Source organism: Drosophila erecta, unplaced genomic scaffold, assembly GCF_003286155.1.
Source record: "Drosophila erecta strain 14021-0224.00,06,07 unplaced genomic scaffold, DereRS2 tig00000021-arrow-pilon, whole genome shotgun sequence".
Classification (NCBI taxonomy): Eukaryota; Metazoa; Arthropoda; class Insecta; order Diptera; family Drosophilidae; genus Drosophila; species Drosophila erecta.
Window position 1 is genome coordinate 13,321,791 of NW_020825198.1, and position 15,554 is coordinate 13,337,344.

The 15,554-nt window shown below is 44.7% G+C and overlaps 3 protein-coding genes across 3 annotated transcripts; 2 read left to right on the forward strand and 1 right to left on the reverse strand.

The window, feature by feature from the left end:
- Positions 1-466: 466 nt before the first annotated feature.
- On the reverse strand, positions 467-1,368 carry LOC6545374. Its single transcript, XM_001972587.1, has 4 exons — positions 1,267-1,368; positions 1,089-1,208; positions 702-991; positions 467-614 (listed from the first exon to the last, which is right to left on the reverse strand). Exons 1-4 carry the CDS (start codon positions 1,366-1,368, stop codon positions 467-469), a joined length of 660 nt encoding a protein of 219 aa, XP_001972623.1.
- A 294-nt stretch (positions 1,369-1,662) lies between these two features.
- Positions 1,663-2,642, forward strand: LOC6545375. The gene is made up of 3 exons (XM_001972588.3): positions 1,663-1,941; positions 1,992-2,416; positions 2,471-2,642. The coding sequence occupies exons 1-3, from the start codon at positions 1,795-1,797 to the stop codon at positions 2,640-2,642; spliced, it is 744 nt and encodes a 247-aa protein (XP_001972624.3). The 5' UTR covers positions 1,663-1,794.
- Positions 2,643-2,939: 297 nt separating this feature from the next.
- LOC26527035 lies at positions 2,940-3,884 on the forward strand. Its single transcript, XM_015158899.2, has 3 exons — positions 2,940-3,163; positions 3,239-3,642; positions 3,704-3,884. Exons 1-3 carry the CDS (start codon positions 2,999-3,001, stop codon positions 3,882-3,884), a joined length of 750 nt encoding a protein of 249 aa, XP_015014385.1. The 5' UTR covers positions 2,940-2,998.
- The last annotated feature ends 11,670 nt before the right edge of the window (positions 3,885-15,554 follow it).

Here is a 15,554-nt window from a genome sequence, read left to right on the forward strand (position 1 = left end):
TGTCCAAAGTGAGGTAAACCCATCTGAAAACCCCTAAGCAAGCCGAAATCCAAACCAGATCCATGCGGCCAGCTTAGGACTCCTTTTTTGCCTCATCTGCTTTGTTTGCCACCACATTGCGTTGTCGTCCTTAAGCTCTTTAAGCGAAATTAAAACATTTCACGTCGCAGCAGGAGGTGGCTTGGAAATATCAAAGCTCTCAAGGTTTCACTAGAATAATATCCACATGCCCTTTGAACCAGGACTGCATGTGGCTTACAACTCGAACAAAAATTGTACTTTGTAAAGGTATCGGATGTTTTTCATATTTGGAATACCTTTCTCTTTTGGTTAATACTTTTAATTCAATTTTTCTTGACCAAACTTAGATATGGATATACATTTTTCACTTAATTCCGCCAGCCTTGCACTGCCTTTCGGTTGAGCTAAAATTTAAATTTAAAAACCTAGTCGCCACCATGGCCATTTAGGCCACAATGCTTATCAGCTCCAGAGCACTGTGTCCGCAGTGGGCCACGTACTCGGAGCATCCCGGGCCATGCGTGCCCGCATCGGAGGCCTCGTAGAGCCCGTCCACGTGCTGCAGCTCCCGCTCCGCGGCACTTGTCGTTGGCCTGCGGAAAAATCGAGGGGGGGAGGGAGGTAAAGGATGCCATAATTAGTGGCGACCCCTTGGAGCAGCCGAGCTAGGGGAGACTCACATGAATAGAATCTGAAACAGGCTGCCCAGCAGCCCGTTTTGGGCATCAAGGGGCGATTCGCTGACCTCGCAGATTGTTCGCAGCAGGCAGGCGGAGCCATTGAATCCGTAGTGGGTCAGGATGTTTATAATGCTGCGGTAGAAGTTGTGGCGCCTGAAGGGAGGCGGGGATCCCACCGAGCGACGCCTCAACTCGTTGTCCTCGTCCTTGGGAGAGTCGCCTCCATCCTGGCGAGCATTTATCGGTGTCACATTGCCTCCGACGCCCAGATAGTGATCATCCAAATCCCACTAAGAATGGGTTTTAAAAGGACAAACGTGGCAGCGATTAAATATAATAATTGCAAATTCGTGTTATGATTTTTTCCCATTTTTAGGCTATACTCACCCTGTCAATCCACTGATTGTAGGAATCATTGGAGGGCAGTGCATAGTTGGACTCAAAGTTAAAGGCCATGTACACATTTTTGGGGCCCAATTCCAGTGGAATGGCCACAGCAGCCAGTAACTAAATAAAGGTGTAAATAGCTATTGCAGACCTCAGACGAATCTCTTGCCATACTCACACCAAAGGATCCCTGACGAGGAAACACCAGAAAACCATGTGCTAAGCCCAAACCAAGAGCCAAAACTCCACCCAAGAAAAACTCCCAGCGAAAGGCAACCATCTTAGCCCGAGCTCCAGATGCAGTTTGCGAAATATTGCAGGTTGCACAAAACGCTGGGCGTCTGAATTGGCAGCATCACTAATCAACGGGTGAGAAGTGGCTTACGGTACCACCAGAGCCAAGAGAAAGAAACCGGAATATGCAAGATTTACACGGTTACCACTTGACCCCGTCTCCAACCGATCGCTGTTGTCTACTCCAAGAGGTGCTAATTGCTAGAATGTGTAACATTCTCGGGCGAGAAAGTCTTCTTGGTGCGATTGATGAGCCGTTTTTATTGAGAAATCAAAAATGAAAAATTCGTGAGCTAGAAAAGGAGCACCCAGAAAATGGATTAGTATCTTAGCAACAGAGCTGGCACTAACACGCACTGAGATTCGCTCAGGCGTAGATGAAAATAGGAAACCTTACTATAATAATAGGAAAATGAAATTTAGTATAGCATTCATACTGGCCAGTTGCCTGCTGTACCAGGTGATGGCCTCCCTGGGCAGCCTCTCCAAGCACCAGAGGAGCAAAAGAGCGCCCATTCCATGGCTGATATTCCCCACCACATCTCCCACTCGCGTTATGGTAAGTTAAAGCTATTGGTCGGGATGAAATCTCACTTAATCTTCTCCCAGTTCATTGGTGGCATAGGTATTCCGCTGGAGGATCTCAACTACGAGGCGGTGACTACCGGCTATGTCCTGAAGGTGGAGTACTGGCTGCCCACCACTCCGGATGATCTGAGAACACCCACAGCATTGCCCCTCACACAGGTGGCCACGCCGGGAGTTACAGGAGCCAGAAAGCAGAAGAAACCAATGTTCGAGAACTTTCTGGTGGGAGTGGACGAGCTGGGCAAGAACACCAGAAAGCTGTTGACCAGGACCAACAAGGTCCTGAGTAGCTATCGATGGACAGTCTACAAGGGACTGGAGGGCTTGGCCAATCGATTGGGCTACCAGGGCAGGATTTGTGTGCTGAAGAGCATCTGCGAGGCGGCGGAGGAACCCTTTCATTACACAAATGGCCTCTTTGCGGATCTCTTGCACATATTACTCACGTAGGTACTAATGGAAAAACATCTTAACCAGCTAATAATTGCCCATAACCACAGACCCTCCTCGTCGGTGGACAAGTTGTCAGAGCATGCTGACAACGAGTATTACTATGCGGAGAAGATGGGACAATCCGGAGCTGGCTGTGATCGGGTCTTCAAGGAGTGTCGACGAAGTTTACTGCAACACTTTAGCGAAATGCACCACAACCTGGATAAGATCTTGTTTTGAGGCAATAAAAGCACGCTGAAATGATACCACATCTTTCGCTCAGTGTTCTTTGTGGCAAATGGGACTATGTGATAGAAACATAAACGGTCTAGTGCTAATTAGAAGAACGCGAACTTTTAGTGGAGCCAGAAAGCTCAACATGGCAGTTGAAATATGGTCTCAATTCTGATCGTGACTCCAGTGTGCCATATAAAGTGCAGGTATTGACACTTTCGGTTTCCCAATCGAAGAAAGTAAGACGTCTGATTCCCTAGACTATTAAAGTGAAATCATTTCCCTGTTTGCTAATTTAGTCATCAGTCTTCTTTGGAGCGAAGAGGTTCTGAAAACTTGGAAATATTTTTAAGGACTCTATCATGAACGTGTCCATATCGCTGCTCTTAGTTACTAGTTTTGTTGGAGTTCTTGCAAATCACACTCTAAAGAATACCAAGAATTTTGGAAGTGAGAGTGATATTTTAGTGCGAAAGGCCCGATGGCTGCCCCTGATTTATCCTAGATCTAATCCCACCCGATTGCAGGTAAGTTAATTATTTCATTTATCGATTGCAATCAACTGAAGACAGAGGCTAACACTGAGCTTTCTCAACTTCCAGATGATCGCTGGCTTTGGTATACCCGCGGAAGATCTCAAGCTGGAATCGGTCATTACGGGCTATGTCCTGAAAGCCCAATATTATTTGCCATACTCAGCCAAGCAATTGAGGACCAAGGACGTGCACGAAATCTCTGAAGGCAGGCTGCTGCACAATGCCACCATCTTCGATAAGGTCATGCAGATGTCTGAACGAAAACTTGGCCTGGACCCGAATATCCTGCAGCAGGATCTCCAGGCCCTGGGCAGTTATCGCTGGTCGGTTTACGAGGCTTTCACGGCCCTGGCCATTCGCATGAAGCTCAATGGCAGAGTCTGTGTCCTGAAGAGCATCTGCGAAAGTGCCGCGGCTCCCTTCGACGATCGCAACGGTTTGCTGGGCGAGGTGCTGCACATCCTGCTCACGTGAGTTTATGATCGTGGGATCGGGCTTATGCTAACCCTCACCTTCCCAACGCCTTTCCAGACCATCTAGTTCGGCGGATCCCTTGGCGGAGCACTCGGACAATGACTACCTGCAGGCTGAGAGACTGGGAGCAGCTGGTGGCGATTGCGATCAGGTGTATCCGAGGTGCCCCAAGTCCCTGCTGGAGCACTTCAGTGATGTGCATCACCTGGGCAGTGAGTTCCTTAGAATGTTGGGTTAAGCTGGAGACCGATTTGCGGCGAAGGCATGTGATATTTACATAAAAATAGCTTATTAAACAATAATGCCTGGTACTTCAGGTTACCATTTTTTGGAGTAACTACCATTCGTTTTGAAATATTCTCCGCACTATACATTTTACCTAAATAAGGATTTTTTATATTTTTTAATATATTATTTAAATTGTAATTAGGATACACGACTTCATTTTTTTGTACAATTTTTTATTCTTATCTCCGTATCAAGTTCCTAGGAATATTAGATGATTGCCCGCTTCCGTATGGGTCTTTATTTTTGGGCTCTGAGAACATTCGAGGCCCTTGGCACTTCCTCTCCGGTTGATTTCACCGGCAAGGGCGTGAAACTTATGCAAATATCCACATAATAACTCTTTTTGTTCTGCTGTCCGGGCCTCATCATCATCTTTGGATGTACATACCTGTATGTATGTATCTGCACGCTCGGGTGGTCTTTTCTACTCTCCGGCTATCAAAGCGTACGCATCTCCGACTTGGTCTGAACCTCTTTAGGCCCTATTGTCTTCTAATTCAATAATTACAGCCCGAGCTTTGGCTACCGGGGATTGTTTGGGACCCAGACCCACCGCCGTCTTGGGATAGGGTCTTGTGTTTCTGTGTCCACGGTGCCTGGGACAAATAGGCGTTTAAATGCAAATGTCTGCGCTGTAATTAATACGCATAATACGCGTATTATGCTAATGCCAATGTCATAATGACTCGAGCAAACCCGAAATGAAAGACGAAAATATGCATTTCACACTCGGTGCGGAGTCTCAGTCACTGGGGCTCAGTCATATATTCATCACTGGCGGGCTGCATAGTTAATGCCCTTACGTACTAATTAGCTTTGACAAAATATACAACAGAACACAACAATGTGGCTACTAAAAATTAGTAGAGCTGCTGCTGCGGGGCGGGGACTTTCTCCAAAGAAGACCCAATTCCGAGTTCCCAGGCCGAGGCACTTGTCTGTGATGACAAAGTTCCGATAAGAGCTGGAATATATTTTGACAGGAGCCAGCAGTCGTCTGGGTCCAGAGTGAGATCGGGATCATGGGGATCCGAAACATAAACTAGATGCTAGATGCACCTTTCACAATTTTCATGTTGTGTTGTGATTACCTTTAACCCCTTTACGGTCTAGGGATCCCCCTCCCCCGCCCCCCCATATTTTTCGTTTTCATTGCCTTTCTTTGGAAACAATTTGTAGGAACATGCAACTTAACGAAGTAATCAGAGGCCAGCTCCAAAGAGTCGGGGCCAGCAGCAGATGCTTATCCGATGCCACAAGGCCAGCCATCCAGCCATCCAGCCAGCGACAACTATTTTATGGCCTTATGTGGGGATGAGGATGGGGATGGAGATGGGGTTGCGGTGGCAGTGGCACTGGTTCGCTTTATATGGCTGGGATTGCTATTTTTGGTAACCCTTTTGCCTGCCTGCGGGCAGGAAAGTGGGTTACCATCCACCCAGACTGGAATTTATGCTGCGTAATAATTCTTGGTCCACAACTAAGTTGGTAAAAACAATGTAACAAATTGTTGTGCTACGTACCTGGAGGAGCTGCGTATGCAAATTCAACGACTGCAAATGCCAGCTATGTCAGGGCTCAGCCCAAAATGGGGAGGTCACCGGTCACCAGTGACCCCGACCATTGTGTGCCACTAACTAACCCACTTCCAGCCATTAATTTCCCATCAACGGCTCTTACCGGGCTTTATCGCTCAATTCGAAATTCGAATTACTTTTGATGGCATTTCCATTGGATCTATATCGCTACTCGGGCTCGATAGTTACACGCAGTCCGCCTGAAGGGGCCATAAAATTACACATAGATCTTATCGGGAACTTTGTATATTTCATGCTAATTAAAACGCCGAGATATTTGTTTAGCGATAAACAATAATTAATTGTGCTTATTTCTTTTCTCCAGCGCTCCACCTGCTGCCTCCCATCCAAGAGTGGCCACTGATTGAGTTGTATCTGTATCTGTATCTATCTGGGAATCAGTTTCAGTTGGTTTCGGGCGCAATAAACCAAATCAAACCGTGGGATGGAGCCCTTTGGCTACCCACCGCCACCATGACGTATGCACATTGTCATCATAACTCTGCCATTGTCTCTGATTCCGACTCCCAGATGGATACTTTTTATATTCGTTGCTTTGCATAAAGCCCTCGCCTCGTCTGGGGATGAGTGCGTTTTTGCGAGGGCGTGTGTGTGAACTGCAGTTTATTATTTAAACAACGTGACTAAATTTACGTAGTGCCGAAGAGAGTGGGGCTCTGGGAGAGGAAAACACCCGCAGGTGGTAAAACAATAATAGTAAACGTTTGCACAATGGAGCAAGCCATACAGGCGAAAATTATGGGTGCATTAAGTTATGTTTTGGGGCAGTGAAATTGGTTGGATTAAAAAGGATGTTTGGGTTTTCCGCTTCAAATCACTCTGATCAATTTCTTTCCAACAAATATGAAACTGAACATTTTTAATACTATCTCTTTATTTTATACCTCTTAAAGGTATTCTAAAGGAATTTATCAAAATAGAAACTTAACTTTGGCAAATGTATATCAATTTAAGGCGGACTTGTTCATTAATGCTTTCCGTTTTGGACATGTTTTTAAGTGTGCCATGCTAAGTTTTGTCCCACTGTGCATACCTGCGGCTTGGCATATGCAAAGTGAGCGTGGCTTTGGCCCCAGACAATTTTCGCATGATAAATCGTTAAAGGAATATGAAAAACCCCGCGAATTGTAACAGAAATAACATACTTGGGGGCTGGGGCAAAAGTGCGATGAAGGAGAGTAGATAGCACGGGGCCGAACTGGTGGAGCCTCACTTGGCACAACACCCCCACCCATGCCCTCCCCCCCTGTCCTTTGTTTATGCAAAAAGCTTCGCAGAATTGGCGCTACGTACGTGCCAAAGCATTTCATGGTCTGGCAACTTAATTCAGCAGGATGGCACCACATGCCCCTGCCACATCGGTAGCCATATGTTTCGGGGTCGCCCCCTTTCGGCACCCATGCTCCAGTTCTCCCTGCGCCATGCTCCATGCTCCATGCTCCATGCGGGTTCCATTTCCATTCATCTTCTGTTTGCCGGTGTCTGTGCAAGTGTTTGTTTTCCGCGGAACTCGGCCCATTCTACATCCTCAGCTTTTCTCCGGCGCTCACGTGTAAATTTTCTCAAATAAATCATTAAAAGCTGCGCGGCAGCCGCAGCACATTGACATTGTCAGAGGCTTTGCACCCACTCAGGGTGTCCCCTTTGGAGCCACCACCTCCATTCACCCTTTGAAGACCCTTTCTTCCGGCCTCTATCTTTCGGAAGGCCGCTCTTTTGATAGCAATCAGCACGGGTAGCGGATTGGTGGCCATTGTGAGTGCTCCAGTCATCAGCCTCACTCATCCCCATCCGAACATCTGAAGCTCAGGTGCACCTATTCATAGATCCTTTGGAATCCTTCGTAGGGCGCCGTGCCATTGCACTCACCTTTTGTGTGTGTGGGTGTGTGTGAAGAGGTTAGTTAGTGGCACTTTAGCGCTAAAGTTTATACATAAATTTGTCATTGGCATTCAGTGCCTCGCATCTCCCACATCTGACCCTCTGCGTCATGTGTGCACTTTCCTGCACGGAGCGAAAAATGTCAGCCCTAATGAGGTCAGCCAGGGGTCAACTTATATATAAAGAACTGGAATTTAAAACATATTTAAAGGAGATATTTGCAGAGTTATAAGATACACAAGACATGTATTGATATTATACAGTGATATTAATATGCATGGTTTAGATAAGTCTACTGATTAAGCAAGACAACTATTAGATTTGACTAATATCTAGCTCGAAATGGATTTGTCCTAAAGTATTGCTCTTATATTAGAAGTGGCATATTTTCCCTGTGTACGCCTTGGGCAAACCATGTCTGGGCCCTTCGTCTTGCAGCTTTTCATGGCTATGCATTCGGGTTGTGTTTTCCTTTGATATTATTTTAGACTTCCTATTCGGGTGGTGCCTTTTAATTAAATCGAAAGACTTCCGTGGAAAGACCCAGCACACCCGTGCCTGCCACCTTAACAACTCATTTTTCATACGCGGTGCCAGCCTGGTTGGCATAATTTACAAGAAATCTGTTATTGTCTTATTAGGAGCGGAACTCTGCCTTGGCGCCATATGGCGTCAGATGCTTAGCAAATTGAGCGATCGCCGATGACTTGGCACCTTCCCAAAATCCCAACTCCAAATCCAGAAACCGCATCGCGACACGAACATAAATAAATAATCGAAATGGAAAAGCGTGGCGAATGGCCCACAGCTGCGGCCCGGGAAATTCAAGGGCGGGCAGTCGAGCAATTTGCAATGCCCTTGCTCGCCCATTTTTATTGCACAATCAAGTGGTGCAGTTGCAAAGAGGGCGCCGCCACGCCCCTTCACGCATTCAGCCCACACACACCTTTGGATGTTTAATGTGCCGCACTTCACACCCGTCCACTAGAATCTGGAGCTGCCTACACTGAACACAAAAAGGCTGCATTGATCGCTCGATTAATATTTTCTTTTTTTTACTAAGAAACCTTTTCGATAAACAGTTTTTGTATTATAACAGGATAAAGAAATATTATTTCAAATTTAATTCGAAATATTTTTTATTCGAAATATTTATTAAAAAATTAAAAATCTACTCAATGGTATAACATATCAACACATTCTGTGTACCATGGATTGAACTAGAAATGAATTTTTAATTTAAAAGTTAAAGTCAAAGTTAGGTAGTTATTTTTCTAGGTGCAGAGGAAGATTCACAATTAGACAGCGTGAGGATGATTCGGAGAATGGTTTTCGATGGATGGATTGAAGGGCAGGGCGGTGCGGACGGGATGACTGTGCCTAATGCGCGGTGTGCACTTGAGTTCGGTTTGCTCAAGATCGGCCGATGCTCATCTCATCATCGCGCCATCGACGCCGGCTGAAAATAAATTAAGAATTTTAATGCGGAAAAAACAAAGGGAATAGTCACAGTCATAGAGCGAGGAACCCACAAACCCAAAGACCCACGGCCGAGACACGACTTCATGCTTAATCAAAATGTGTTGTAGGGCAGCGCCTCTCGCTCGCCCGATGGATCGCGGATCCTTTGAACTGCCGACAGCCACCGTAATATTTAAACCAGATCAGATGAGATCAGTTCCATTGCCCCTTCTGCGATTGCTCTTTGGAAGTCCCTACGCTTTTGGTTCTGGGTAAAATTATCACAGCTCCGCTAATGAAAGGGCAAACGAATGAAATTTTAACGAGCCCACGAAGGAGTCGGAGGCGCAGAGTCCTGCGGCAGGACCTCCTGGGATGATTGTCCCTAAAAGGTGATAACGCCGCCATCAGTCCGCACTGCGAGCCCTCTTCCCAGGATTGCGTAACGAATGCGATCAGGAGTTTATGTGCCTTTGTCGATTATTAACGTCTTTTTAGCATTTGGGCCTGGGAAATGTTTTCTAATGCACATCTTTTAACTGGTGAAGGGTAGACAAAGGAAAAATCTACAATGAAATCGGTAATTTATGGATGCCTTTCCGTTTCATTCTTTGCTATGCTAAAATATAAACTTAAAGTAATTTATGCTTATGCAATACACAGTTCATTGTAGAAATCATGGTATTGCTTTTACTTCAATCAATGCACATTTTCATAAAAAAAGGTAGTATTTAAGCAAGTTGAATATAGTGCCAATAAGTAAAAATATAAAATCAACTCTGGCAGTTTCTGTAATCGAGTATTTCACATAAAATATAGTGCTCCTTAGTAGCAATGTTGAGCTAAATTGGCAAGGACGTGCACGTAACGCAAGTTTGTCATTGATACTAAGCCAAGTCGAACTCATAGTGGATTCAGTACAGGTTCCACCTCCACCCAGCCTCCCAAGGAATCCGACCCTTTAAATGAAACTTTGACTATCTAGCCGCATAATGTGAGGTAACCCACACCAAACGACATTAGATGTGGCAACTTCTCCAGCTCATTATCATAGCTTCTCGTCGCGGAGGTTGGAGTTCCCGTCATCGCGACATCCATCAGGTTGAGCGCAATCATTACCGACATATGTTACTGGAAACCCATCTCCCATCGCCCGACTTACAGCTCACAACTCACACCACCCAATGTCAATGTCACACACTGAAAATTATCACACTTGGGATTAGCTGGAAGAGCGTTTAGCATGTAACATTACAGCTCCGAGAAGGAAAACTTCCGCCCGGCGGCGTAAATCTCTGCCAAACATTTGTACAACACCTACGCAACAGAGGTTCTTGTATGCAGATGTCGCCGGTTTTAACATATCTTCTTGGACCCATACTCTTGTTTATTTATAAGCGAGCCCGGCGATAAGGATGCTGCTAGTCCTGATCCCGACAATTTGTTTTCAGCAGATAAGAGGATGCGCGCCGAGGTGTTAGTTCCTTCGGCTTGCGGTTGCTCTGCGGTGTGATATTTGACAGTCCAGAAATGATAAGAATTATTTACATTTTGCTTTTTTTGGTTTCGGGTACGTGCTGCTCATTCTTCACGCGGTAATTTTTCTCATTAAAAGTTGCGGCCGCCAGTGAAAATTGTTGTCATTTAAAACATTTTCATTTTTTTTTTGTTTTTTGTTGGTTTTTTGTGGGTCCCAATGTGTGGGGGCCGGCGGCAAATAATTACCAGGACGTTTAAGCCACTCAGCCGAGCGTTGTGAAAATTCATAATATCCAGCACTCGGGCCCCCGACTCTTTGAGGGAATTTTTTCGGTTGCTGAATGGCAGTTCCGGGGCACTTGCGGGTGGCATTTTGCGCATAAATCCTTTCATTCCGTTGGGTTCAGGCTCACATTCAGACGAGAATGCACAAAAAAAGTGGAAAAAAAAGTATATGAAAACGGTGGAATAATGAGAGAAAGGATGTGTTTGCTCGTGGGTTATTGTTTGGCACACTCATACACAGGGATAGATGGGAGCGTACATAATTAAGCTGTCGAGGATTATTTTGATGTGTCACAGGACGACACCGTCAGGCTGCGGCAGCTGATGATAGCCGGAGGTCCTTTGGGTCCTCTCCAACCTCATTTAAGCCAACTTTTGTTTGGTGAGAGGGCCAACAGCTGAAAATTCTTTCAAAATGCTCGGCCCAAGTTGACGGGGGAAACTTCTCGCGATCATTTCATGGAATTAATCTCTTCGTGTTTTCATTCTGTGTAGAGGTGTTAGTTGCAAAGCTACTTTAAGGCAAGTTCCTAAGGCCATTACACGAAACGATCGTAAAGATCGGGCTCAGACAAAGCTTACCGAATCAATAACAATTTTTCACAACTTCTCCTCTCTTCGCAGCCAAATAACAAATTTCCCCCTTTGTCGCGGCAAACAAAGGAGTTAAAGAATGATATTTATGTTGTCGTTTATGTAAAAACCACAAATGGGAAATGGAAAATGGAAAAGACGAGCGCCTAACATGCGTGTAAATTATAATGCGAATCAAGCAAAGTGACTGAGAATTTGGCCGCGGAGCGTAAATTAAATAATTCCTTTGTTGGCACCCAGGCGGCATTTGCATAAGACCCATAAAAGACGAGGTTCTGTCAGCGGGAGCCCGAAGGAAAACCAGACCCAGACCCAGACCCAGAGACCCAACCCCAGACATTCTGACGACCTATTGAACCCGACGCTTGGGTTGAGTGAAAAGACCAGCTCAGGGCTGCTTAAATTTCATTAGCTGCAGGAAGGAGAGCCGAGCCCATTGGAAATGCTAATGAAGGAGTGTCTTTGGTAGCCAACTGCTACCTGGTCACCTGCCAAATGCAAGGCAACACTTTTGTCACCTTCCGCTGGCCAACAAAGCGTTTTCCAGGCGGTCAGGATCCAGATCCAATCCAAATGCACACGCATCCGTAATGAGTTTGGCCCGAGGCCAAGTCAGTACTACTTTGATTTCGAATTAAATGTTAATAGGTTCAACTCTTTGGCACTCTTTACTCGATGGCTTGGCTTTCCCTCGAGGGCGGAAATGTGGCCACCATTTAAATGCTAAACAGGCGGGCGGAGGGCACCACTCTGTCTCCGAATGTTACGAGTTTATACTCGTAAAATCGCCTAAATTATTCGTTTGCCTCAGATGTGCACTCTATAGTTTCCGGCTTTCTAGCGGATGACATAAACCCATATAGATAAGAGCTATGTCAGTCGAAGATCTCTTTCTCGGCTGCCCAAATATTTGTGGCGCATCTTGAATTTCATTGAAAGTTTTCATTTCAAACATTTGATTTGTTGGTGCTGTAAAGATCATTTTGTGCTGGGTGAAAAGTCGTTAAATTGAAATCCAATCGGGAGCTTACCAACAGAAATCTGACTTCCAAGGAAGTAAAGATACGGCCTAAACACTGTTGTAAAGAGGCCTATAGGAATTGGTTTTGAAGAGTAAAAACTGTTTATGTGACTCATACGCATCTTGAATGTAACTACTTAGGTATGTAGCTTTAAATTAGAGCAGACAAATATTGTAAATAGTGTTTCGTGTTTAAGTTTTATTTTTAAATTCTTTGGGGCTTATAGTAGCTTGTAATATAAAGTGACCTTTGCATGCTTAAGTAATTACAAGCTCCGTAGAAGTTCCACTGCTAACAATAAGTGTTGCGCAGAACTACTTAACCTTGTAGGCCAGTCTAGGTCAACAATTCCCTGGGTTATGATGGTCCTAAGACAACACCGACTGCCCCAATCCTAACTGGACTGCTCTGCATGCCAATCCAAATGGCCTGCAATTTTTTCACCAAGTCGAGCAGCTAATCACTGTTCTCGGGAGGCGAGTTCAGCTCCAATTACATTTAAATGCCATGAAATGGTATTTGATTTGGTTTATTTCGTCTTGTTTGTGCGCAACCCATAATTACCAACAATTGTCAGTTGGCCGGGTACTTCTCACCGGCGATTATATGGGCACAGGGGAAGGGGATTGGATGCGTGCTGGAAAATTATACCCATGCCCCATTAGGGAACCAAAATCCAAAGTTTAGACTCGGTTTGGTGGCATTTGAAGGAATTCAAAGTCAAATGGCATTTGTCACGCAAGCCATCAACCTTTTCTCTTTCAACTCAAATGCAGACGAGGCCGATTAACTTTGATTTGGTATTGAACTTCTTGCGGGAAGGTGGGCTTAATTATATGTCCAAGGAGCTAAGGACCCTGCCTCGTTGGTTTTAATAACTTTTAGACGGTGCGCAAAAACTCGCAGGCCAAAAGCGAAAAGTTCAAAGTTTCTGAGCTGCGTTTTATGCTCGGGCTCAAGGTAAATTTTCATTCTTTTAGTTTTTTTTTTGTCATTTCGGCGGTTTTAGCTCATTAATCACAGGGCACAAAGAAGCTCCAGGTCTCCAGGATTGGAACTTTCTGAACCAAAAAGACGGCAAATATCAGAGCGCCGGAGGCAGTCGTCGCCAGCATTCAAGTCTAACAAATCAACGTGCAATTTGCTCATTGAACTATGATCGCTTCGTCGCCGTTGAGAAGTAAAAAATTCAAGTTGAAAGTATTTTTCCTACTTTTATTTTTAGGCGGAGTGTGGGTGGGCGTGGCCTGCCAAACTTGATGACATAAAACTTCTGCTAGTGCTGCGTAAAGTTCGCTTTTGCTGGCAAACTTTTGCGTGATTTATAACGCACGCAGGACTCAAAGGACGAGTAGTCGAAGTGAAAAGCCGAATGGGTGTGAGCTGCAGAGCTACAGAGACACGTTTTCAATAAACTTTTCGCCCAGACATATTCATATTTTATGCATAAATTCACACAAACGACATTTCAAATGGCCAAAGAAAGATGCAATTGAAAGGGAACTTGGCCAAAGCGCCGGGTGTCAGACAATTAGTGATCAAAGTGGTCAGAAGGGCAATTTACCACTGTCTATGAATAAGTGCCGAGTTTAAAAGTTAGCGAAAGAACTGAGTCTATTAATTGTAAAGTTGTTTCTATTAGAAATTATACAATTCCAACTCACAAGCCAGCCAGCGCAGGACTTTAGGCCAAGTTCATATGAGGTCATTGTTTAGTATGTTCTCTTTTACCCCAGAATCTTATCTGGCTTGCCCATCGCGGTTGAAACCCATTCTGATAGGGGTACAACTTCAAGAAGTCGATACATGGCCAGGGCTAAAGGCGCCCTTAATTCGCAGCCACAGCCACACACGCCTTAGACAAACAAAAGACCCTTTTTTGTTCCCAGTGCTGGCTCAAAAATCAGTTTCCACCTGCATCCTTTCGGGGAATATCGACCGGCAACAGTATCTGAGTGCAGTATCTTGAACCTTTTCGGGCGATGAGGCAGGTATAAAACGCGTGCCCCGTCTGCCTCGATTAGCATTTGAAATCATTAGCCGGGCTCGGTGCTGGACTGGTTTCTGGTTTTTGGTTTTTGGGATCTGCGTACTGGAGATACTCCGTTTTGAGCCTGGTTTCGGTTTAGTTCTGGTTCAGGTTCTGGTTGGCAAGGTGCATTCTGCATTATGGAACCGCAGTCGTGGTCGACCGACCAACATCATCATCGCTCACATCGTGGCATTTATCTGGCAGTGTGCATCTTCTTTTCATTCTGTTCTGTTCTTCGCACTCGGCCCGTTTTCGGTTTTAGCTGAAAGCCAGCGGCGTCAAATTTGTAAATGCACCTGGATTTCCTCGTTTGTTCCTGCCTTTGTTCCTGGCCTTCTTCTTTTGGGTCCAGACAGTCCAGACGGTCCAGACAACGGGCCGATATTTGCTTTTTTGATATATGTTTGTGGGCATTAGTCTGCTCTCCCTCGTTGCTGGAAATCCTTTGACATTGCAGCCGTTCGTCGGGGATCATCATCCATCAAAAATGATTGCCGAAAGATGCGTTTCTTGTGATTTGAATTTCAGATTCAGCCACTCAATTAGTTTAATTGCACTCCGTGCAGCTTGTCCATCTCAGCAGGTGAAACTCTATTGGGAATTGGGGTCTATGCCTTTTACTTTTTTTTGCAAAAGATTCGGGGCACGGTTTCTTTGAGTTGTGGGTGTTTTTGGAAGAATAGAAGTGTGTAATTAGCAGACCTTTAGAAGCAATTCAATAAGGAAAATGGTTTGGGTAGGGTTGATTTTTTCCATTTGTTATACGGGTTTTTAATTTAAAGATATGATTTCGTAAAATAATTAGGAAACAAGATAGAATGCTATAGTCGAGTTCCAGGTAAAGATTAAAAAAGAAATAAATTTCTAAATTCGAATGCAGATTTTTAGAGAAGTAACGGCTTTAAATACACCTTGTTTTTTTTTTATAAAAATTCATTTAATATTAAAGTATTTAATGCTTTCTGAATATCAAGCCACTTTATAGTTAAGTCTGCTGAATATCCCTGCTATTGGATATAATATAATTTATATAACGCTCCGACTTTCTATAAATGCGTCTAAATAGTCTGAGAATTATAACTGCACATGTTTTCTATCGTTGGCTTCCACTTCGATTTTCCGAACCTAATTTGGAAAGCTCATGTTTAGCGGCCGATAGTACAACCTGTTAGGACTATCAAGAATCTCATTAATAATGTCTCCTGCCAGTGAAAATTAAACTTTTCGTATCCAACCACTTGCTCGTATTTCAATGATAACGTTTATTA